We start from the raw sequence: 23,132 nt of genomic DNA, 5'->3' as shown, positions 1-23,132 counted from the left end.
GAGCAAAATTAGACCTCCAGAAGTTTTTGGGCTACTTTTTCTTGGCGTTTCATCTGCTGTTTATATATACCGAGCTGAGCTCATCTTTCTTTACCCGTAAGGTATGGGTTTACATTATCTGATAGTTGCTGCGCAATCCTGTAATTAGTTGTTAGTACACTGCTGGCATTCTATGCAGTTTGGTGGAAGGCAGTAATTGGTGTATACAATAGCAACGTGCAATTGAATCACATCACATTTCTTTGTGGGATCAGATATTACATGAATAAAGAATCGTGGGGATCTCTCTTCATCGTAATTAATCGATTTCATTCTGTTGGGAAGCTGTTATTTCTGCATGCGCATTGTTGTCATGTGTTGCAAAAGTAGTATTTTACTAATTTACACCTGTTGAAATTCTCATTCTTCTTGCCCTGCTTCCACTACATGGATTAAGTTATCCATGGTGGACATGTATTTAGCTATGCTGAGAAGGACTGAATTTGCGCCACCTCCGTCCTTTCTTCATACTCTCCCCTGCACTTGAGCCTGTCCTAAGCCCCCTCGTTGGGGACAGGTTCCTTGATGTGTCTAGCAAATCCAGACCTCCGGGTCCTTTGAGGTCCATTCGTCCGCTGCACAACTAGTTTCAGATGGTTATTTTCTTGGGTGGGTTGCCTGCAATAGGTTTGGATACCTTGGTTTCTAAACTTTTATTAAAATTTTAGTTATCAAGGCCAAAATTTTGATGTTATTATTTTTTGTCTATATCATTTGGATTCCTATGTTATATAGATTCAGATTTGTGAGTGGCTGGATTAGAAACAGGTGCGAGAAGTGAATAATCGGTATGATATGATCGATTTTAGATGTGATAGTATGAACATTGTGGCATTGTTAAGCTTATGGTAAATCAAAGGTATGTTTGATAGCCTAACCTCATATTTGTGGTTGTATGGCAAAGGGCCTGACCTAAAACCATCTGATCTGAAATGCCTAATAATCTCAAATTGCATCGGATCTCATATCGAGGTAAAAAAGCGACTCCAAAAAAATTTTAGCTACTTTCTTCGGAAGGATCAATAGATATGTGAATGATAATACCATAGCATAAAATGAAACACGACTCTATGTTGATCACTGGAAAATAAATACATGATGTTGGTTGTGACTGTTTAAGAATATAAGCGTGCCTCTAGTTATTTATATGTGACAAATGTGAATGAATGAAATAATGTGGTGCTCACTAGGAGGGGTTATACAATTTGACAATTTATAATGCATGCATGTAGCCTCTTCTAGCAAAGAAAAATTAGGTGTACGACACTAGGCACCACGGTGTCCCACCTTGTAACTGAAAGTCAAGCTATTTAAAGAGTGTCGGACCCTTCGAATGTAATTTCAGTTTGTGCTTTTGTAAGTGTAAAGTTATCACTTGTGGGGTAATGCACTGGATGGCAAGGTGAGACTACACAAAAGGGGGTCAAAGTTCGAAAAAGGGGGTCAAAGTTCGAAAACTGCAGTCGTCAATCGTCGCCCCATCTATGTGTGCTTCCTTTCTGGACCTCAAAAAGGTTTCGAAGCAAGCTCTGTATCCCTGGGGATGAAAGGGGTTGGGGGCAGGGGCGGAGCCAGGATTTTTTCTAGAGTCGGGCCAAGACGATTTGCTGGCCGGGCCAGGGTCGGGGAAGAGCGACGAGAAACGACCGGTCGGGCCAAACTAAAAAATTTTGAATTTTTCAATGTCAAAATTTTTTTTTTCCTGGGCTCACCCGGGCCATGGCCCGGGCGGCCCCCCCTCCCTCCGCCTCTGGTTGGGGGCAATGGTCTTTCTTCGGGGCGGTGGAAAAAGATCCAAAAGCCTCTGCTAGCTTGAGGTGAAAGCGATTTTCTTTTATCCCCTCAGCGTGAGATTTTAGGCAAAAACAGCTGAATCTCTGTCAGGTTCCGGTAGATTTAGGCTGCACACATAGCCTTTTCTATAGTGAAAAAAATTAGATATGCAACATTTGGCTAGCAAACTTAAATGCATACTCAAAGATGACTTGAACTTCAACTCCAGTATTGGATACTATGAAATAGTATATATTTGGAGCCTATCTTTTGGATCCTATCTTATATGGCAATGCCTGGCTTCCTATGTTGTACTCTCAACCTTCCTATATCTGCAATTATTGCTAAGTGGCAAGTAGAACTGGAAGGCACATATTCTTTTGTGGCATAGTGAAGTAAGGAATTTGCCCTTCCGCCTGAAGTGAAGATCTGAATGCTCGTCACCCTTTTTTTGCTAAATTTATTGTTATATGTAGCAGTTCAGTTGATCACTTATTTGTGTTCAGACATATCAACCATGGTATGGTCCATCCCCACCATGACATAATAGTGACCGATCTGCGACTTTAGTACTTGCGTTGTGCTTTAATTTAGTTATTGAGAATGTTAAAATATATGTGAAGTACTCTTAGGTGTGAAGCTTTACATGAATATACCCAGCCTTTGAGTATCGTCATCATTCATTCCCTCATAGTGCTTAGGGCTGCACAAAAAGTCAAGCCAACTTGAGCTCAACTCGAACTCGCTTGTAAAAACTTGACTTGATCTTGACTCATTTATAAAGGAGTCTGCTTGAGATTAAATTTGTGTTCAAAATGTTAAACGAGTCGAGTTCGAGTTGTAAGAACTCAACTCGTTTAAACTCCACTTAGCTCAACCCACAGATGTGTTATGACAGAGATCTTTTTTGTTTTTTTGAATTTTTCGTTAGGGGATATTTGCATGCAAAGTATGTGCATTATTTCTTTGGATTCTCTATTAGATGGTTGTTCATAGTTGAATTAGTTAAAGGATATCCGTTAAACAAGTTAAGGAATTAAATGACTTAACGAGTTAAATGAGTTAAAAGAAACGAGAGCGGTTAAGCTAATTAGCATAAGCGAGTTACATAGGTAGAACTTGAGGTCGACGTTGTATCATCAAGTCGAGCAGCCTGTCTTGTGGAGTTCGACCTGAGCTCGAGCTCAACTTGACTCTGTGCAACCCCATTAGCGCCCATGGATGATAACTAAAACAAACTAGATTGTTGAATTATGTAAGCATGATAACGAATACAAAAACCAGTATTGAGTAACTAAATAAGCTTACAATTCATGCATGATTGCATGCTCAACGGCTTGTTGTATCTGAAGCATGTGATTAAGTGTTGATCCATTATGAACATGTGTTTGTTAAGGTAGCATGGCTTGTGATAATCATTTTAGTTGTTTGACTTGGTTGGGTTACTTTCCCTGAAGCTAAAATTGGACAAAAGAAAGATTATATAGTGAAACTGTTTCCTAGTTCTCACTTCATATTTTCTTTTTGGATAGGAGAGAGTAAATGAGTTGAGGGTGGAGAAATGTTTACTTGTGGATCTCAAGGCTGATCGTTTCCACCTAAACAGTTGATTTCCAATAATGCATTTTCTTATGATGTTTGATGTTGATTTTATGAATATGGATTTTGGAATATCTATTGTTTTCCTTCCATTTTCAAGTGACTGATATTTCCTTCAAATTGAGTCTTTACACAAGTGAACAAGTTGGTTTTCTCCATGCATAACAAATCAAAAAAAAAAAAAAAAAGAAGAAAATTAAAGGGAAAAAATGGGGTCATTCATTACATACTTCCCCCTCTCCATCTCCATTAACAACAAATTTCCACTTCTAGAGAGGAAAACCTCTACTCATCCTTTTTGAAGACACCACCATGAAAGAGCTTGGACTGCATTGTCAGGGTTGAGACTTGATCCATAACGAATCTTTGAGAAAAAAATTGTGTAGAAACATAAGGGAGGAACATGAATGACAAGATTCTCGTACATATATTTCCGAGAATAGTAAAACCTCATATTCAAGGTCGGATGGGAGGAGATCAGTCCTTAAATCCATAGATCTGAGATTTTCAGTTATCTCAAATCACTTCGGATCTCAAATCCAATGCTATAAAATACACCCACATATTACAAACATTCTGAACTATTTGATATGAGCTAGTTAGGACTTAAAAATTTATTTTATTGAATATATATAGCATTATTCCGTGTCACATATCTTCTGTAGTTGATCTAATTGGATCAACCATACGGATCTGCCTCCAATATCTTATATTCGGTTAGATTCTCAAGCTTTTACTGTAGGGCAGCAGTATACTGTATATATTTGGACATTGACTCCACCCGACTTGTGCTAAGATTCCCATTGTTAAAATCAAGTCTTGAGTTCCGGTTTCTAAATCAGTTTTTCTTTGAGGAAAATTTATTTATGGGTTGAATGTTGTTAGATGACTAAAACTTAAAGAACCTGCACTAGTAGTCAAAACATAAGCATTAACAACAATTTACAATGTAGGTTTATGATGTTTTTAACATTAGTTTTTAACCATCTAACAACATCTGGCATCTAACATATATATATATATATATATATATATATATATATTAAAAACCTCTTTTTTCTTTCATATTTATATCCATATTTGAGTGGAATGTAAAGAAAATATGTTTAATGTTCATTAGATTTAGAGTGGCAACGTAGATTCCAAGTTCTCATTGAAAAGATCAGAATCGGTGGTCACCGAGAGGCCCACATGAATAATACATGTATTTATATTTTAGTGCCGTCACCAATTAAAAATTTGCATATGAATGCTCGATCTGACCATCCACCAAAATTTCTGGGTCGAATAATGAGATCCGACCCATTGAAGAATCCCTGCTCGACGGCTCCCTCCGCTACCGACTGCGTGGGAAGCTACCGCGTCTATAAATACCGGAACATCTTAAAATTTGGCCTATAAATACGAGGTCATCTTGAATCTCTCCTTTCCTCTCTTCCTCTCTCTCTCGTTTGATCTCGATTTGTCTCAGTTCTCCCTGGTACTTTCGAAGCCCTAAATTTTTGTCTTCATTGTGTTGGTTTATTCTGGTTAGGAGTGATTGGTTTGCAGGATTTGTTTGATTGCGATATTCCTGTTGCCAAGAAAGGCGTTCGCTTCGAGGCTTTCGAATTGCCGTCAACCATGAATGCGATGCTTCCTCATCATCGATTCCTTTGTTTCATATGTTTTATAGTGATCTTTCTGCACTTCTGGCCTTTCCTTTCTCCTTTTCCTATGTTTGGTTAAATTTAGGGCTTTAGGCAACCGAGTAGGTGGACTTGTTTCACAACTTCCGTTAATTCATATGCGGTTGATTTTTTTTTTTCGGCAATTTGTAGGTGGATTTTTTCTTAGTCTCTGGATAGCTGATGTTTGTGTCTTGGTTCTTTTTTCTTTCTTTCTTTCTTTTTTTTTTATTCGTCCTTGTTGGTTGTACATGTCAATCTACGATTTTTGTTCCGTCATGTAGGAGGTAGGACCTTGGAGGGAATTGGTGGTTGTTGATTCCAGTGTCCATGGATTCGATTTATTTTTAGCAGCTGATGGAGATAGCTTTTTCTGTTTTGCTTTTCCTTTTGGGATGTAAGTAAGTTTCTCTGTCGATTCCCAGGAGATGGCAACTTTTGAGCTTTACAGAAGGTCGACCATCGGGATGTGCTTGACTGAAACTCTCGATGAAATGGTCTCAAATGGGACTCTTACTCCTGAGCTTGCGATTCAAGTGCTAGTACAGTTCGACAAGGTAACTTGTTCTCTGCTGCTAGTTTTGTAGTCACACCTGTCTTTCATTTCTTTAGTTTGATGTGTGGTCATTTTATTTTCATACAAGTCAAGATACAAATATGTCAAGAGTGCGGACGGTAACATGTGTTTGTGGGTTTCTGATGCAGTCTATGACAGAAGCTCTCGAGACTCAAGTGAAAAGCAAAGTCAACATAAAGGTCTGAGTTTATCTTGGAGCTCTTCTTGATCGAGACATAAACTACGGAAATATTTGAGACCATGATATGTGTTGAGAAAGCTTTTCTGGTAGCGTAAATTATTTTATAAGTTCTCAAGAAGATTTCGGTTTATGTGGAAAATGCCTTTTGCAACTTTTTTGGTTTACGGAATATCTAGGCAGTGTTTTGTGTTGTAGAATCATGCTCGTTTTGGCCACTCGACCGTTTTCTGCAACAGGGCTTTCCCTCTGTTTTGAATCTTTTGATCGTTTTTTTCACAAGATTGGTGTACTTTCGTGTCAATTGATTGCTTCTCCAAAAAGAAATGCATGTTACATCAGTGTTGTGAAACTGTAGATGAATATGCAAATGTACCTTGGCTTAGATCTACTTCTGCCCGTTATAGTATGAGTTTTTGGCCCCTTCTGAAAGCATCAGTAAAAAATGAGGAATATGCGTCATTCTGTACATCTTGTCAAACATTTAGACAGGGAATTGTGGTTCCAAGAAGCAATAATTCCAATTATACTAATGAATTCCTTGGTTCACATGAGATGAATATGGTTTATCAGGGGACCAGAGTTGATAAGGAGCTGTTATATATCAATTATCTGTCCACCGAAGGCAAATGCTAAGGCAGGGAATGTAAGAGGATATAAGAGTCGACTGGTTTGCTAGTGGCAATAATTGTACATCAACCACCAGTTACCCAACCAAGTCTCAGGAATGGAAATGTGGTTAACTTGTGAAATCTGTGATTCTAGACAGAACAATCAAGATTCTTATTATAGAAGAGACAAAAGAAATGACATAGCAACCAGTGGAGACTTCTATGGCATATCCCAAAATAGTATGTATTCATTTGTGAACTGAATAGAGAAAATGTTCTTGATACTTGGCATGGATGATGTCATTCGTTAGACATCATGCCACAGATCAAGCTTGACCAATTTAAGGTAATACTTTTGTAGGTAAGCTATAGGACAAGTTTCTTGATGTAGAGTGCATGTTGACTGTTATCAAATGCAATAAGATTCAAATGATAGGCAAAGCCTTGGCGAGTTTTGATATCCTACTAGATGATAGATTTTGTGAAGTGTAGAGTAGGTATAAGTACTTATTAGTTATTTTGTGATGTGATGCATGACAAAACTTATTTAACGGGACTTTTAGGTCCTGGTAAGGTATGAGTGGATGCATTTTGAAACATAGGAATATGAATATCCTTTAAGAGAATGATAAAGTCATATTTTATTTCTATGAAATAATATGCATTTACTTAACAAATGCTCCATGCATGTATTAGGATGTGGTTTGATACAACTATTGGAGTTAGCAAAAGGTGAATATGATAGGCACAAAGACAGTATTGTGGAGACAAAAGGCAAATGGACTCAAAACTTTAAGCTTAGAGGTGATCATAGAAATTAGGTGTCAAGGATGGCAAGCTGTTGAAAAGATCTATTTCTGCTGATGAAGCATTGAGCAAATGGTATAAATTAAGATTTAAGAGGGAAAATAGGGATTAGAATATCTTAGATACAACAAATATAAAATAGAAAATATGCTGTATTTCTTTTTAAATTTTCAAGGTTACGTAGGTTCTGGAAGATTTGAGTTTATGCAGATTGTTCACGTCGTCTGCCCCACTGAACCTTTGTATAAAAAATCTAGTTTAACAAGTCTAGTAGGTAATATGTGAAAATTTTCGAGGGTATCACGACAATATAGTAGGAACTATGGTAAAATCTGCAGAGAAATGGATTGCAGAAAATTATTCTGATAAGAGGTCATTCTCCTCATTCTCCTCAGGTCGTTAGATGTCATTTTTAAGCTTCATGTGGAATCAGTGCTTTTTTGATATTCCTTATCATATAAATACAAGATCAAATGAAAGTTAATATGTCAAGTGGTTGTTTATATCAGCTGATTGTGATTGAAGGTATAGAGGGTACTTTAATGACTCGAAAATGTACACGTAGATTAAGTGTGCCAATATGTACGTATGCTAAGTACAATCACATTCTATTTATTTATATGAGGTCTTCTAAAGGTATATCTCTTTTGTGCAATTCTAAATGTACTCTGGAGGTATTTATTACCATTACTTGTTGCTAGTGTAGGTCACGCCTTGTAAACATATCGTAAAATTGTTTTTTATTCATAAAAATAAAAAATAAAAAATAGAGAAAATTTAAAAAAAATCGTGACAGATGTGTTCTATATATAAAATTCATCACACACCTAAAACATTCATGATTCATTCATAAGCCATAATACGTTGACAACAAATTAAAAAAATAAAACAGATAACTTCATAAAATATGTGGAAGCCTATGATCAACTTTATAAAACAATAGAAATATACTTAAAACTTTAATTTGAGAGATTGTATAACTTTTGTAGAAGAAGAAACATAAGAGCCCGTTTTTTCAAAACACGAATGGGTTTCCTATGAGAAAATGTCCTTTTAAATCGGCAGTCTGTCCCTCAAATCGACAATTTATTCGCAATTTCTCTCCAAAACTAGTAAAAAAGTCTCATTCCCAGAGGTCTTAAAAGTGTTAGAAATGGAGGGGAAGAGGTGGTTTTGAAACAGAAATCAATCAAAAAGGAATCGTACCCCTTTCTTAAAAATTGTATTGTACAATACAGCAGCCCCAATGTTGTAAAAGTGTATTATAAGCCGTATCGGCCTGGCTTTAAGATACGCTGTATGGTAAAATATCGTAACATGTCGTAACCGTATCGTTTTTTTTTTAAATTAAATCAGAAAAAATAAGAAAAAAATTCGAAAAATTCATAAAAAATAGTAAAAATCAAGAATAATATGTTCTTCATAAAAAACATGTTTTACAGAATGATTGACTTATTATTGCTATAAAGTTACGGTTCATCATTCGTAAACATCAAAATTCATGACAATATCAATATAAAAAGCACAAGTCAACAATTACATCAATGTTGTAAAAAGCGTATCGTAAGCCGTATCGGTTTGGCTTTAAGATACGTTGGATCGTAAAATATCTTAACGTATCGTAACCGTATCGTTTTTTTTAAATAATAAAAAAAATAAAAAATTCTCAAAAAATAATAAAAAATGAATAAAAATTACCGTATCGTACCTGTATCTTGCCCTATCGTAACCGTATCATAACATATCATGCCGTATCGTAATCGTATTGTATGATACGGTGCCCGTATCATAATTGTACGATATGGGGTGTATCGTATCGTATTTACGATACATACAACACTGAATTACGTATATCTTAATTTCATAACCATAGATTCATAAGTCATAAGGTCCATAAGTCTATGAGATAACACATCAGAAAACAAGTTTTAAATGTTATGTATTACATCACAAGATGATAATGAAATTGTGAACATGTTCAATGTCAATACATATAAAATGAAAACACTCTCGACTCTCATTCATAATCTTCATCATATTCATATTCATTCTCATCCTCATCTCCATCTTCATGATTTAAAAAAACCCTTCCTCCCAACGGGAATTAGCCACCTACTCACAAATCCATGGTTTAATTGATAATTTTACTGTGAAAATCGATGATTTCCCTTCAAGGCAGCACAATCTTTAGGTTAGAAATGAAGGAGTGAGTTTTTATAAAAGAAACTTGAAAAAGGGGGGTTCGGGTCCCCTTTTTTTAATTCAGCCCATATCGCACTGTATCGTACTATATAAGGGCATGTATCGTAAGTATCGTACGATACAGGCACGATACACCCCCTATTTACGATACAGAAGGTGTATCGTATCGTATTTTGTAAATGATATGGCCTCGTATCGTACGATACGTACTACACTGGGCAGCCCTATCGTAAGATACGACTGATACACCTACGATACACATGAAAAATATGTATCGTGGGCATATCATACCGATTTTGCTGACCTATACGATACATCCATATCGTATGATACAGATAACACTGCTTCCACTCATCACAATTATTTTCAAAGTTTGTTTTTGGCTAGAAGCCTAGAAGTAACTTTCATTTTTTCATGTCCGATGATAAGTACACCATCTGTTTCTTTGATTGCTTACAGGAGTAGTTGGTTATGAAGGTTTCCATTTGGTTTACCATGCTATGGTTTGTAAATCTGCACCTGATGAGGTTTCATAGAAATGCTTTGTGCTATATACTGGAAATGTCTTCATCAGACAAGGATACTTTTGACAGCATTAGAAAACCTCTCCTCTGAACTTGTGGTCAGAGCCTCTGAAGAACTCAGACAGGATGTCATTGAATTGTACCGTACAAATGGGAAGGATTTCTTTAGAAAGAACATATAGGAAGCATTGAGGTCAAAGGGTCCTAAAGAGAAATGGAGGAATTTGCTATGGCAGGGGATACGTACCAACAGCCTGCTGGGTGTCATACAAAGGCTGTAAAAATTGCCTTTTGACAGACAGTAGAATGAAGAGACTGGGCTTCTCACTGGCTTCTTGGTGTTTCTTCTGGCGTACTCACGAAGAGCATGAAACACATTTGTTTTTCGAATGCAGTATAACACAGAAAATATGGCAGTTTTTTGTGGGAAATTTGGGCTCTCTGGGAGACCACCGAGAGTCTGGTGACTGGTCAAAATGGTGGATGACAAAGAACATTAACTAGAAGGCTATCCTTTAATGTTGAAAGTTTTGCTATGACTTGATAATATGGTGGTAATGGAGGAAGATGAATGGAATTTGACATAACCAATGAACAGTTCTTACTTCTTAATAACTGCAGCCTCGAAGTTTGAAATATGTGCATAGAGCAGCCCTTAAAGTTAGACTGGGGAATAGAGGTTCAGGAAGAGTTGGAATGGTGGCTGGCTATAGGTTTAAGATGGCAGGATGGGATGAGGATCCAGGAATTGGAAGTGTGTACACATAGATGGCAGAGAACACGTGCAGTTGGCAGGAGTTGTAAGTCTGCTTAAAGACGGTGAAAAAATCTTTTGCTGAGTTTTGCAGAGTGGAGCTTTGAGCTTTTCCCAAATCTGACAGCTGGTGCTTACTGAATAGCCTTCTGGCTATTAGCGAGTAGGCAGAAGTTTGTCAACGAACACTGTTATTGATCCAGGACCTTCCTAAGAGACTGTAGTTCTAAATCTCTTATCTTTTCATATGTTAGTGTATTTTTCTCGTATAATGGCTGCTCCTTGCGAATGAAATGTGGACACAGCTTTGGGGCCTGGGTGCTGCCTACCTCAGTATCCTTATTATTGCTTTCCTCTGTTTTATTGTTATTCATTTTATTCATGATGATCTATGAGCGTGGTTTTGTTTTCACTCTGATTTAGAGACTTACTATAACAGTTATATAGCGACAGAATGAATGCAAGTTTTGTGGATCTATGTCCAGTTAAAAACGCTGTCTGTACTATTTTATTGGAAGTGACGCTTTGCTCATCTTTGGTTGTTATGGTTTCTTAACCGATTGGCCTTCAATCTTGCAGGGACATTTGCACACCTATCGGTTCTGTGATAATGTCTGGACATTCATTTTACAGGATGCAACGTTCAAGAACGAAGACACCCAAGAAAATGTTGGGAGGGTAAAAATAGTTGCTTGCGACTCGAAGCTGCTCACACAGTGAAAATGAATTTGTGGTTATCCCGCTCTAGGTCGTGGAACAAACTTGAAATGCTTTACTGCCATTGGCAAAAGAAGGATAATCATCTAAATTTCCTGGCTTCAGTCAGGTCTTCTTTTCTTCTATTGCATTGTAGAATGCTTTGTACAAATGACGCTGAAAAATCTCTCTTTTACACGGTGTGTGCTCATGCATGCTTGTGTGTGGCTGTGTCCTCGTGTGAGGTCGCACTTACGAGGAATGCCTAGGACCATTCAGCATTTTTATTGGTCCAATCAGTTGCAACTTGCTTTAATATATTTTTTTCTTTTTTTTTGCAAAATCTTTTGGGTTAATGTGATCTAATATTTGGTCAGCATTTGTATTGGTCTAATCAGTTGCAACTTGTTTTAATATTTTTTCTCTTTTTTTTGCAAAATCTTTTGGGTTAATGTGATCTATATTTGGTTCAAGAAGGCAACGGCTCAAATTCCAATGGTTTCGACTTGATTGATTTTGGGACAGTTGGTTATGGCAATACAGAAGCATTTCTGAGCATAAACAACTTATGATAAAATAATATGGTAATGTTTAAGTGTAACTCAAAAAACAGTGCGTCCATGAGTAATGGCTGAGATTGCTTGTCTTACGGTGTAGTTCTCAAATAAACTCGTAATTTATCAATTGCAAAATTAAAAAAGACGAAACATAAATCATCGAATTATGTTTCTTGTTCCATTATATACTTTTACTTCATCTGGAACTTGCTTATTGGATTCAGATATGATGAAAGCAGAGAATGGCAAACTTGAAGGTCTGCTACGTTTTACTCTCATTAGATATGTTGAAAGCAGACACTGGCAAACTTGAGGGTCTGATGTTTTTCTCTCCTTGGCGGCGTCATCCTTTTCGACCTTTTTGCTCCAGTAAAAGTGCTTCTTCCTTTCGCCCTTTGTTTATACGACACAGTTGTGAAATTTCATCTGCCTATGCAAATTTAACCTCGAGAAACGGTAATTTATAAATTTGTCTCATGCATTTCATAGACGAGGAAATGTCTATTCCTGCCTGTAATTATAAGTCTATTCTTGCCTGTAATTATAAGGCATGCATGCATGATACCTTAAAGTTGTGACTCCACCTCAATTCATTCCTTATGCAAAATTGTTTATCTTCTCTCCCCGCTTAGTTGAAATATATCGCATCTGTCAGATCTGTGAGCTGTTTAACCCAGCCTCATGTTGCATCAAAATAACATTTTTTTTATTATTCATCCGAAAACGTGCAGAAAATGGTGAACATTGTGCAATAGTATGGTTTTTTACTTCATAATTTGTCCCTGAGTTTGCTTGGGTACTCGCACCGATCCTGTTTAAGAATTGTTAAGGAGCGGGACTGCTTAAGCAGGGAACTCATATCTCTGACAAAGATTTACTTGAGGTAAAGATCTCTGCAGAAATGAGATGAACAGAGCAAGAAAGTTTACGCAGCGAGTCATTTCAGTTCGTTGATGTGCACCTTTTGTACATGTTCTTGGCACAGGGCATCATTTTTAGCCTTCTCTTCCTGTGTGAATACATAGGGATCTTGACTGTGTGAATAAGTAGGGATGTTAATATATCTGATTTTAATTGGATATATGAACCAACTATTCCAAAAAAATCAGATATGGAAAAAGAAGGTATCTACTAATAAATCAGATTGGATTTTAATTTAAGAAATGACATCTAATCAGATTGGATTCACATATATATATAAATATCCAATTGAATTTGGATCAGATCGAATTTTGAATAAATATCCTATACCTAATGCTTTTCCAAATTTAGTTCAAAAACCAGATTTGGATTCATATATAAACATATGAATCAAATTTGGATTGTCAAATCAGATTTCGGATTTATATTCAGACCTTTTTTTATTCATGTTTGAATCATGTGAATGTATGAAAAAACATATACAGCCAACCGTATATCCGATTCAAGTAGACATCCCTATGAAAGTGCAACAACGTTCTCTCGGATGATGATGCTCTCTGTCGTCAACCGTCCGATCTGGGTTGCCGCTACTGCCTATTGCTGGGCGTCGAGTTTCGATCTTCAAAATGGTACCTGAATTATGTTTTCATAGGTTGCATTTGCAGCAAGACAGCCACTTTTGCTCAAGTGTGTCGGCCTTTTAGTTCACTAAGTTTACCAACATATCTTTGTAGTTTCTACCTGATAAACAAGAATTGTTTTTGCATTTTCTTACCAACACTTCTCAAACTGAACTTCAGCATACCAATGCTGTTAATATGTACAAGATCGCGTCGATGAAAGAGAAGGATAATCCTGAGGTTGCTTCCTATGGATCTATCTGCAAGCGCTTTTGGTTCATTCACTCTCTTTATTACTCGTCTCCTTGTTTCTTTGTGCGAAGGTTATATTTCAAGTATGAAGTATAAAACTTGTTACAAAGAAAATGGGCTAGTCTATTTTTTTCACAGTGCTGTTTTTTTTTTCTTCTTAATTTGTATACTTTGAAACTGTTCTGGTATTATATGATCAGAAAAGTTGTATACACACAGTATAGAATCTACAACGGTTGTTGCCAGTACCGAAACTCATCAAACACCAACTTATCAGACACCAACGTTAGAATAAAGGCGACTCTGTCCGTAACATCATTTAAAAAAGAAAATTATATGACAACATAGAGTGGTTCCCCTATCTTCATCAAGGAGAGATAAAGGGAAAGGCCATCGTGGTGTAGACTTTCATGGGCCTTTAGGTTTCCTTGATACGCAGGTCTTGACCAAACGTTTCAGGGTTCCGCGGTGCTTCTTCTTTCGTGGTTTCTCTTCTTGCCCTCCATGCGCTTCCTCCAGCTCTTCCACAAGCCGCATTCCGCCTCCGGCCGTCTTTCCGCCGTTGCCCTCCTCATTTCGTGTCGTCAACATCAATTCCTCCAACTGCAACGACACACAGTTGTTCATAGCTAGCACACACAGAAAAAGGAACTCCTACCATTGTTGTTAGCTAAAAGGGTAATACACCAAGAGCAACGGAAGATGCTTCTCATGTTTCCTATTTCTTCATTTTGATTTTGGTCTTAATTGCGAGTAGATAAAGATGATTGTCTTTCTTTTCTATGATGAAGAACGGAACAAAAGGAAGCGTGAAAGAGAGAGTATGCACCTTCACGACCCTGTTCTCAAGGTCGTCGAGTCTGTCGACGATGGTGCCCTTCAATTGGGTCTCCACCAGCACCTCGTTCAAAGGCCTGCATCGGCTCTCCAGGCTCGCCGGCGACGACGGCGACTCGGAGTAGATCCCGCCGCTGCTCGTCGTCCCGCTTCGAGGAGTCGAGACGCTGGAACTCTTCCCGGACCGGACTCCCTTTACATCCTCCAAATTTGCTGTCTACCACAGATTAAGAAAAAGAAGAACCAATTAACTTGTAATCAGGTGCATCGCAGAATCGAAAAACAAAGTAAACGAACTGCAGAAATTGATAAAAAAAGGACGACCAAGTGCTCGAGACGGTCCAGTCGGGCAAGAACCGGTTCGTTAGTCGAAGCCATCCGGTCGTTATCGTTCAGAGCGATCGTGTTCGGCATCAGTTCCGGCGACTATCGTTATCTATACATGCACGACGACCATAGATGCCACGTTTCATCGGTTTGAGACGTGGCAACTGCCGGCGACAGTCCCCGAAACCTGCGTCTGAATCTCAGACACGAGTCCACTGGTGACGTTTGTTGGCTCTGGTGAGTTCTCAATCTTTAGTTCGGTTTACCATCTATTAAGGCCGAGGACACTTAAGTAGCCAACTGCATTAGATAACTACAAAGCTGAGTTGTATACGTAGATAACTACAAAGCGAGTTGTATACGTCGGTCTGTGCACAGGCCTTGTGATGGGGTCAAGTCATGTGGTTACTAAAGGTAATCAAAGATTCCATAAAATATAGGTTGTGCGGTAACCAAAGATAGTCTAAGATTTAATAAAGTATTGATTTAATGATTGTGTTAGTTCTTATATTCAAATGATTATGAATGATTGTGTTAATTCGTATATGCAAATTATTATGATCAATATATCTCAAAATAACAAAAAAACATCTTCGGTTTTTTGTTTTGTTCATATCGTTTTCATACTCTTACTGTTATCTTATACACATTATTTCATAACTTTGTTATTATCTTATATTTTTGTCGTTATCACATACCTATTATCTTATAACTCTGTCATTACTTCATACTTTCTATTGTTATTTCTTACTCCATATCATTATCTTAGATATGAATATGAGATAATGATAAACTTATGAGATGACGATAGAGTTAAAAATGTTGATTGTATACATATAAGGTCAGGACATTGAGATAAATATGCATATTGCTAGTAGAGTTCATCCCCCACATAGAATAGAATGACATAGAAAACTCATTCTCTTCTCACATAATTAGAGGTTCCTACGGTGGATCTTTCATAGGTTGTAATACGCTACTTGTATCTGTTTTAGATTGTTGCTGCCCAATTTTTGTATTGTAAAAGAAAATTAAATGTAAAAGTTGAAATGCAACAAAGATGTCACTTCAAATCACTCACAGCACCTTAGATTACGAGAGAATGGAGGAATGAAGGAACTTTGGCCTTGACTCGAGTGCCCATGCACCCAAAGGTCAGTGAAACTTTTATTGGACAAGTAGTAGTTGAAACTAAAGAGCCTTCTATTTTTACATGTACAACCGTTTCAAATTTCATGACCTTCAGCCACCTAAATGTATATTATATTGCTAGTACCAATTTCATAAAATCGATCTCATGGTCAGAATGAGGATTTTTTTCTCCTAATAGGGACCAATATGTCATTTCAAATTTTTTTTTACAGTGGCCAATTATAATTTATGATGATTTCTACAAAGTAAACTTCAATTTTTTCAAAGCTCAAGGAGGGGCAAGGGCCAAGCTGGCCACTGGCTCCACCACTGCTCATGGCGTAGAACAAGGTAGACTGCCATCGAGTGTTTCATGTTACATGCTAGGATAATACAAGTTCTTCGCTACAGGAGATTATGTCTTTGTCTCCTAATTCAAATCAGAACTAAACACTCGATGTGTTACCTTTTAGCTAATCTCATGAAGGTTGTAGATAGGAAAACCATCCTCGAGCTAAGAGGCTTAGTTGCCTCACAAAGTTAGTTCACATTTAAGTTAGCTTATAGATATACATATTCTAAAAACATTAAAGTTATTGAATTACTGCTCCTCTAACCAACAATTATGGCGTTGTTCGTGCCTACTTTAACATCTATCCGCAACAGTAGGGGTGAAGGTAGAAATTCTTCATAAAGGATTTAAAATATAATTTTAAAATTTTGACAGGAGCCACAATATCATTTTTTAAAATTTTTATATAAGATAAATGATTTTTTTAATATTTACATGTAAATTTTAACCCACTTTTTTAGGGGGAGAAGAGAAGTCAGGCCTTTGCCGGCCCATTCTTGGCTTCGCCCTTGTGTAAAAGCAAGAGACTTACACCATGAAACTTGAACCAGCGTCTAGCCGTCTATCGGTTGCTGGTGTATCTAGGTGTGCCCAAGGCGGAGCCAGGTATAGCCCGCATGGGCCTTGACCTCACTTTAATTTTTTTAATTTATATGTAAATTTTTAAAAAAATCATTTATTTTATAAAAAAAATTTGAAAAATGATATTTGAGCGCTAGTCAAAAATTTAAAAACTTTAATTCTGTTTCCCTCATTAAAAATTTCTAGCTTTACTCTGGGTGCGCCAAGTGGTAGGAAGCTGAGTTCGAGCAGACCAATATATATGAATTGAGCGAGGCTCAACCCTCGTCTGCTCGGGTCCGACTGTGGCTAACCCGGAGTCCCGGCTTGCAGCAATGCTCGTCCCTCTTTTAAGCTGCAAGAGAGAACAATTACTGCAGGGAAATGTAAACGGGTCTTGGGTCAAAACTGTTGAGGAAACTTAACCCGGGTTCAGTTATACCAGGGTAGGAGAAACCTGGCGCAGCTGCGCCACAACGGCTCTCTCGTTTGAATCTTTCCCGCACACCTTCAAAACTTTCTTGGGTTCCATTCTGCTACACCTCTCTTTTTTCTCTCAACTCTTCAAGAACCAAAGAAACCAACGGAGAAGGGAGATCGGTGGACCTATTGTCCATCATGCCGTCAGCAAGACCGAGCAACCCACGCTCAACTCTTGGGCATTCCGATGCTGTACCGAGGAAGTTGGCCGTCGGTGAATCTGGAGGCCACCTTGGTATCGAGATCCGTGGCGCCTCTTTGGACGGAGAGAAGACTCCCACAAAGGTGGCGGCGGAGGACGCAGAAGAGAAGGTCCCCTTCTTTGGTTCGAGGTACGACCGCAAGGAGAAGGCGTGGGTGGTGTCTCTTGCCGTGGCTCTCAAGTTGGTGGTCTTCGTCGTGGCGATGTTCGTCAACGACTGCCCACGGAAATCTCATGGCGATTGCCTCTTCAGGTCCCTTCGCAGATTCTCCTTTCAACCACTCCGGGAGAATCCCATGCTCGGCCCCTCAGCCTCAACGTGAGTCATGTTCTCTCTCTCTCTCTCTCTCTCTACCCCCAAAAATGCACAAGAAACACTTCTGGCATTCCAGAAGTTCACGAATTATTTTGTTCCCTCATCTAGAAAATTCTTGATGCTCAAGATAATAGATTTTGCAACTGCTGGAACGTAAAATGGCTTTCCGACAAAAGTAAACGCAGTGCCACTGATCACTAGGTAATTGTATATGTTGGACATAGAAGTTTTGAGTATGAAGCTGTAATGAAAGCAAAGAGTTGCAGTGCCTTAAATCAAATGATCTTGGCACGAATTTGAGGGTTTTCATTTTTGAGAATACCAATTACCAGGTTTATTGTGCTGATCACGTTACGCAAATTGAGTTTTGATGCTTGACTACCTCTTAGTCTCGACCTCCTTGCTTTATTTCAAAATTTTCGAATAACCCACTAAAAGGTTCCCATTTTTTTTACGCCATTAAAGTCAATAGACGGTTGACTAGTAAAATCCGTTCCTATATTGATGCCATTAATTGAATGTGGTATTGTTTTCCTCAGTTTCTTGGATGTGCCTGCCTTGTATTCTCGACATACTCACTATAGTAGGGTCTAATCCACAGAATGGTTAATAGTTGGGATTGACATCGTGAACTAAATCACCAACGCACATACTTTGAATTTACTCAATACAAACAGTAAATCTCTATGACATTACCATGTTGCTGAGACTGCAAAACTTGGTTCGAAAAGTTTGCTTAGCTGTGCATGAATGCCTGCGAGATTGTCACGACGGAAAAGAAAAGAATTTTGGTCCGAATTACTAGCTTTGTGGATGCTGTAAGTCTGAGTTTCAGTTGAATAATGTTTTAGGCAATTCACATATTTCTAGATATTTGGCAAGCTATAATTCTTTGTAATTTCTGCCAAACGTATAGCTAAGGTAAACTTTTTATCTGTTCTTCTCATTCTCCTGATTGCAACAGGTAATTAGTTTGTCCTTTCTTTCCACGCTTTTGAGGTTCCCAGTTAGACATCTAGTTTTTTGCCACTAATAGAGACTGACCATGTGGAAAAAAATGTGCTTCTGTGGACCAACACTTAGACCGAGATAGATACGAAGCACTGGTTTCCTGAACTTTTGTGAATTATTATAAGCACAGGGTAGGGAAATTTTTGGATACCTCATAGTTTACTAAGATTTTCAAAAGCAAATAATTTCCCAAATCTTGTCACAATATTTAGTTTGATTCTTGTACAGGTATGCATTTTTTTTTCCTTGTATTCTGCATGTTTTAAAATTCATAATATCTGACAACCAAGAAAACAAAAAAGGTAATAGAAAGACTTCATTTCAATGAGACTTTTTTTAGAACAAGGAGACAAAAATGATCTTTTCGAAATGGGTCTGACGGGTACAACAACTTAATTTCAAGGTGAAGTGGTAGTTTCCTCAAGTAAATCCTAGGCATATTCACCAAGTATTATAGCACGGAACAATTTTAGTTGATATCCCATTGCCTTTTATAGGTTGGATGCATTGGGTGCTCTGAGGCGTACCAGGATAATTGCAGAAAAACAAAAATGGCGCCTAATGACATTTACATGGTTACATGGAGGAGCTTTTCATCTGGTTATCAATATCTCAAGCATGTTATTCATCGGGATACGTTTGGCACAAGATTGTGGACCATGTGGGTATCTCAGTTTCTCAGTACTTCAATACCATTTACAACATCATTTGGCACTATGTTAGGCATGCTCATGCACCCTCATCAAATAGGCTTCTGTAGGCTCAAATCTCTCATAAGCTCATCAACGTGTAATAGGTACTGTATATGTGTTTAGTATCATCGAACCCAGAGGATTGAAAATTTGAAGCTTGGCTTCTAAACAGTAGTTTGAATCTCAATTATTACACATACAACCTTGAAAAAATGCAGTTGTTTCCATAGACAAGCCAGTTCAAACTTAACCTCTACAATCTAACTGCCACAATCTATCATTTTCATCCTTGTAAAAACTGCAGTTTCTAAAGAGGCATCTATCTGAGGCTTTCCTTGAGCGTAGTACCATGATAAGCTTGAATAATCTGGTTAAGTCATTTAGCATTTTTAGTAGCCGTGGTTAGAACTTGGCAGATAGAGCATCAACCCAAGGGGTAAACTTTGTTTCGATGCTAGCTGGACTACTATTTAGATTGCTTCCAGCCACTTGATATCGTGGGGGAGGGTTGTGTTGCTGATTCATTACTGTCACCAATTGCCAATAGCCTTTCCTTGTTCAATTGCATCGGTTGTCACCCATAACTTATTGCAGTCTAGACCGCTACTTTTTAACCTGATATTTCCTTCTTTTCTCTTCTTAGTAGGTTATTTGGATCTCGCCTTTATTTGTTTCAGTTCTTAGTGTACTTTTAATTATGAAACATGGACGCACCTGAAAAGGCCACACGTCCGTGTCGACATGGGTGCAGGCCTGGACATGGCAGACTTAATTTTTGTACTTGTTTGGGTACAGTTTAGTATTTTTTTTTATACATTTTAAGTATAATTTAGCATTTTGTTGTTCAGTAATATATTTTTTATGAATATAAGAAATGAATTTATGTGTTTATTTAGCTAAAACCTTATTATCTATGCATATAAGTGCACATATAAATATATATGTATGGATGTGTCCCCATGCGGCCATGCCCAAATTTTTGAAAATTGCTCCATGCCCATAACCCATACCAGCGCCTGTACTGGCACGTAACTCATGAACAATGTATGATAATTTCTGATTTGGTAACTAAAAACGCATAGTTTTACACTTATTTTTCCTCCTCTGTCAGCACCTTCTAATATGATATCATTTTTTACAGGGAGGACTGTGATAATCTACCTGCTTTCTGCATTTTCTGGTAGCCTGCTTTCTGCACTGTTTGTACAGAACAGTCCAGTTGTTGGTGCATCCAGTCCTCTATTTGGATTACTAGGAACAATGATTTCTGGACTCATTAAGAACTGGTCGAGATATGATGACAAGGCAATTTATCTCAGCCTTAAATCCTCAGTTGCATAGCTTTATTAACTAAAAACTGAAGAAATTTTGTACACGTGGTTACAGTTGGCAGCATTGGTCACAATGTCCTCTATAGCAATGATAAGTTTCATTCTTGGCATGCTACCATACACTGACAATTTTGCGAACGTGGGATCCCTTATATCTGGAGTTCTTCTTGGAGCAATGTCTACTTATGATCCCAAAAACAGGGGGGTGAACATGAAGAAAGAATCTCATTCCTATGGGCCGAAGGTGTTTCCTGTATCACTTACCAAATTTGACAGACCATTGACAAGAGTCATTGCCATGATTCTCTTCATTCCTTTGTAAGTGTGTTCTAACTTATTCATTTGGTTTCATTTGTTGGTATGGTGTTTATGCAATGCATGTTTCATGCAGTCTTGTCGGACTTCTTCTGGCAGTCTTCTATGAAGTAGATGCAAATAAGTACTGCACTTGGTGTCATCATCTGAATTGTGTTTCCATAAAAAAGTGGAGCTGCAGTGAGAATGACATGCCTTGTCAGGTTTGTAAGTCTCTGCTGGTCAAACTTATTAACTCACTCAGATGGTTCCTGCTTTATTACAGCAGGTTGATAACTTGGTACACATGGTTAATTAGATTCTCTTATATCTATATGAGTGTAAACTGTAAACCAACGTGTACCTTCAGTTGCTTTGTTCCAAAAGTTAGAGATTGATTGTCAGCAAATCAATGTCACTAAGATCCTCTGGAAGCCTGGGAGGTCCTTATATAAGGCTGGAGCAAAATATTTGAAACAAAACTGTTCCTCATGGGCTTACCTCCTTTCCATGGAAAAGGACTTCATGTTATTAGTGTCAGGCCAATGAATGCTGCTGCATTGTGACACATTTGTTCCTTTTCTTGCAGGCCACAGTAAGTAGTGCTCGTTTGACATTGACTTGTCAGACGAATGGCAAGTTCAAAGTTTTTCCATACGCCGATATGTCCGTGAGAAGACTCGAAGACTTGTGCAACGATATCTGCTCCTAGACCTTTATGGAGTGCTTCTGTACAGAGTCTGCACAAGTTTTTCATTCTCTGAAGTTTGTAAACAGTGATTTACTCAGTTGTATTGTAGAAGCATTACTCTCTCTCTCTCTCTCTCTACGTGTGTGTGGTTTGTTTCTACCCATTCAATTCTCCAAGTGACATAACTAATTGCCCTTCAAAATAAAGAGAAATTATTGAAATAAAATGGCATGGTAACCAAATAAATAACCATTGCCAGTTGTGATATATTTTTTAAACCAACAGAACGATGATTTGACTTATAAATTAATCTTACATTTTCTCACTCCTCTATTTGGTTTCACAACTTATACAACGATTTGAGGTCAGTGAATTAAAACTCGCAGGATCAACCTGTCGACTCGGTTAATTTGACTCGACTCAGCCCCCTTGCCAGGTCCTCTCATTTATGATGAAAACTCGATTTAACTTGGCTGAAATTTGCTTTGACTCGGCCAATCAAAATCTGATTTGTACATTCATATCTGAATCCAAGTTTTGAACTCTGATCGATTTTCAAAATATAAGAGCATTGGATACAAGATAGATCTATGTTTGAACTCGATTGGATGTCATTTTTTAAATCAGAATCTGATCTGATTTCTTAATCGAAAATTTTGTTCCATATTCAACTTTTTCAGACCAGTTTGGTCCTAATGTAACCAAATCGAATAGTTGGACATCGCTAATAACAGTTGTATCAAAACAAAAAAGGATTGGGTGATGAAGTTTAAGAAGACGACAAGGCCATTGTAGATGGCGATGCTGAAATAAACTTACAAAGGGCCTGCATTGAAGCCACCTGGCTTTATTGAGCCTTGGGCTCGGGGGGCGGAGCCCGGTCCCTAGCCCCCACTCCCCCAACTGAAAAAAAAATGTAATTTTCAAAAATTTAACTTATCATATATAAAAATATATCTCAGTTTCGTTAGAATTTTAAAACTGTAATTGAACCACCTCATAAAAATTAAATGGCCGAGCATTTATCAAAGTCATTTAGGGCAATGCTCTCAGCACAGCGCCCGTGGCCTAATGGATAAGGCGTCTGACTTCTAATCAGGCGATTGTGGGTTCGAGTCCCACCGGGCGTG

General features: G+C 37.8%; 3 protein-coding genes and 1 non-coding gene across 5 annotated transcripts; 3 read left to right on the top strand and 1 right to left on the bottom strand.

Moving 5' to 3' along the window:
- The first annotated feature begins 4,740 nt into the window (after nucleotides 1-4,740).
- On the top strand, nucleotides 4,741-11,625 carry LOC116246390 (transcription initiation factor IIA subunit 2). Its single transcript, XM_031618249.1, has 4 exons — nucleotides 4,741-4,891; nucleotides 5,504-5,635; nucleotides 5,784-5,834; nucleotides 11,311-11,625. Exons 2-4 carry the CDS (start codon nucleotides 5,507-5,509, stop codon nucleotides 11,449-11,451), a joined length of 321 nt encoding a protein of 106 aa, XP_031474109.1. The 5' UTR covers nucleotides 4,741-4,891; nucleotides 5,504-5,506; the 3' UTR covers nucleotides 11,452-11,625.
- Nucleotides 11,626-13,977: 2,352 nt separating this feature from the next.
- LOC116245981 (uncharacterized) lies at nucleotides 13,978-15,092 on the bottom strand. The gene is made up of 3 exons (XM_031617639.2): nucleotides 14,939-15,092; nucleotides 14,607-14,831; nucleotides 13,978-14,380 (listed from the first exon to the last, which is right to left on the bottom strand). Exons 1-3 carry the CDS (start codon nucleotides 15,026-15,028, stop codon nucleotides 14,186-14,188), a joined length of 510 nt encoding a protein of 169 aa, XP_031473499.1. The 5' UTR covers nucleotides 15,029-15,092; the 3' UTR covers nucleotides 13,978-14,185.
- A 2,287-nt stretch (nucleotides 15,093-17,379) lies between these two features.
- On the top strand, nucleotides 17,380-22,124 carry LOC116245818 (RHOMBOID-like protein 8). 2 transcript variants are annotated; one of them, XM_031617385.2, is made up of 6 exons: nucleotides 17,380-17,986; nucleotides 19,492-19,655; nucleotides 20,828-20,991; nucleotides 21,073-21,335; nucleotides 21,409-21,535; nucleotides 21,901-22,124. In XM_031617385.2, the coding sequence occupies exons 1-6, from the start codon at nucleotides 17,604-17,606 to the stop codon at nucleotides 22,021-22,023; spliced, it is 1,224 nt and encodes a 407-aa protein (XP_031473245.1). In that variant the 5' UTR covers nucleotides 17,380-17,603; the 3' UTR covers nucleotides 22,024-22,124. The 2 variants fall into 2 exon arrangements, with proteins under 2 accessions (XP_031473245.1, XP_049931240.1); XM_050075283.1 differs by lacking the exon at nucleotides 21,901-22,124 and having other exon boundaries at nucleotides 17,382-17,986; nucleotides 21,432-21,526.
- A 935-nt stretch (nucleotides 22,125-23,059) lies between these two features.
- Nucleotides 23,060-23,132, top strand: TRNAR-UCU (transfer RNA arginine (anticodon UCU)). Its single transcript has one exon. It is a non-coding gene; the product is annotated as a tRNA-Arg (tRNA).

This window comes from Nymphaea colorata, chromosome 1, assembly GCF_008831285.2.
Source record: "Nymphaea colorata isolate Beijing-Zhang1983 chromosome 1, ASM883128v2, whole genome shotgun sequence".
Lineage (NCBI taxonomy): Eukaryota > Viridiplantae > Streptophyta > Magnoliopsida > Nymphaeales > Nymphaeaceae > Nymphaea > Nymphaea colorata.
Note: the sequence above shows the minus strand (reverse complement) of the source record. Positions and strands in the feature narration are given on the sequence as shown.

Bases quoted from the DNA above. Each gene is read 5' to 3' on its own strand.
- LOC116246390 (XM_031618249.1), top strand. From the start codon at position 5,507: ATGGCAACTTTTGAGCTTTACAGAAGGTCGACCATCGGGATGTGCTTG. The intron at 5,636-5,783 runs GTAACTTGTTCT...TTTCTGATGCAG, and splicing joins TGCTAGTACAGTTCGACAAG to TCTATGACAGAAGCTCTCGA. The intron at 5,835-11,310 runs GTCTGAGTTTAT...TCAATCTTGCAG, and splicing joins AAAGCAAAGTCAACATAAAG to GGACATTTGCACACCTATCG.
- LOC116245981 (XM_031617639.2), bottom strand. From the start codon at position 15,028: ATGCCGAACACGATCGCTCTGAACGATAACGACCGGATGGCTTCGACT. The intron at 14,832-14,938 runs GTCGTCCTTTTT...AATCTGTGGTAG, and splicing joins TGGACCGTCTCGAGCACTTG to ACAGCAAATTTGGAGGATGT. The intron at 14,381-14,606 runs GTGCATACTCTC...GTGTCGTTGCAG, and splicing joins TTGAGAACAGGGTCGTGAAG to TTGGAGGAATTGATGTTGAC.
- LOC116245818 (XM_031617385.2), top strand. From the start codon at position 17,604: ATGCCGTCAGCAAGACCGAGCAACCCACGCTCAACTCTTGGGCATTCC. The intron at 20,992-21,072 runs GCAATTTATCTC...ACGTGGTTACAG, and splicing joins GGTCGAGATATGATGACAAG to TTGGCAGCATTGGTCACAAT. The intron at 21,336-21,408 runs GTAAGTGTGTTC...TGTTTCATGCAG, and splicing joins ATGATTCTCTTCATTCCTTT to TCTTGTCGGACTTCTTCTGG.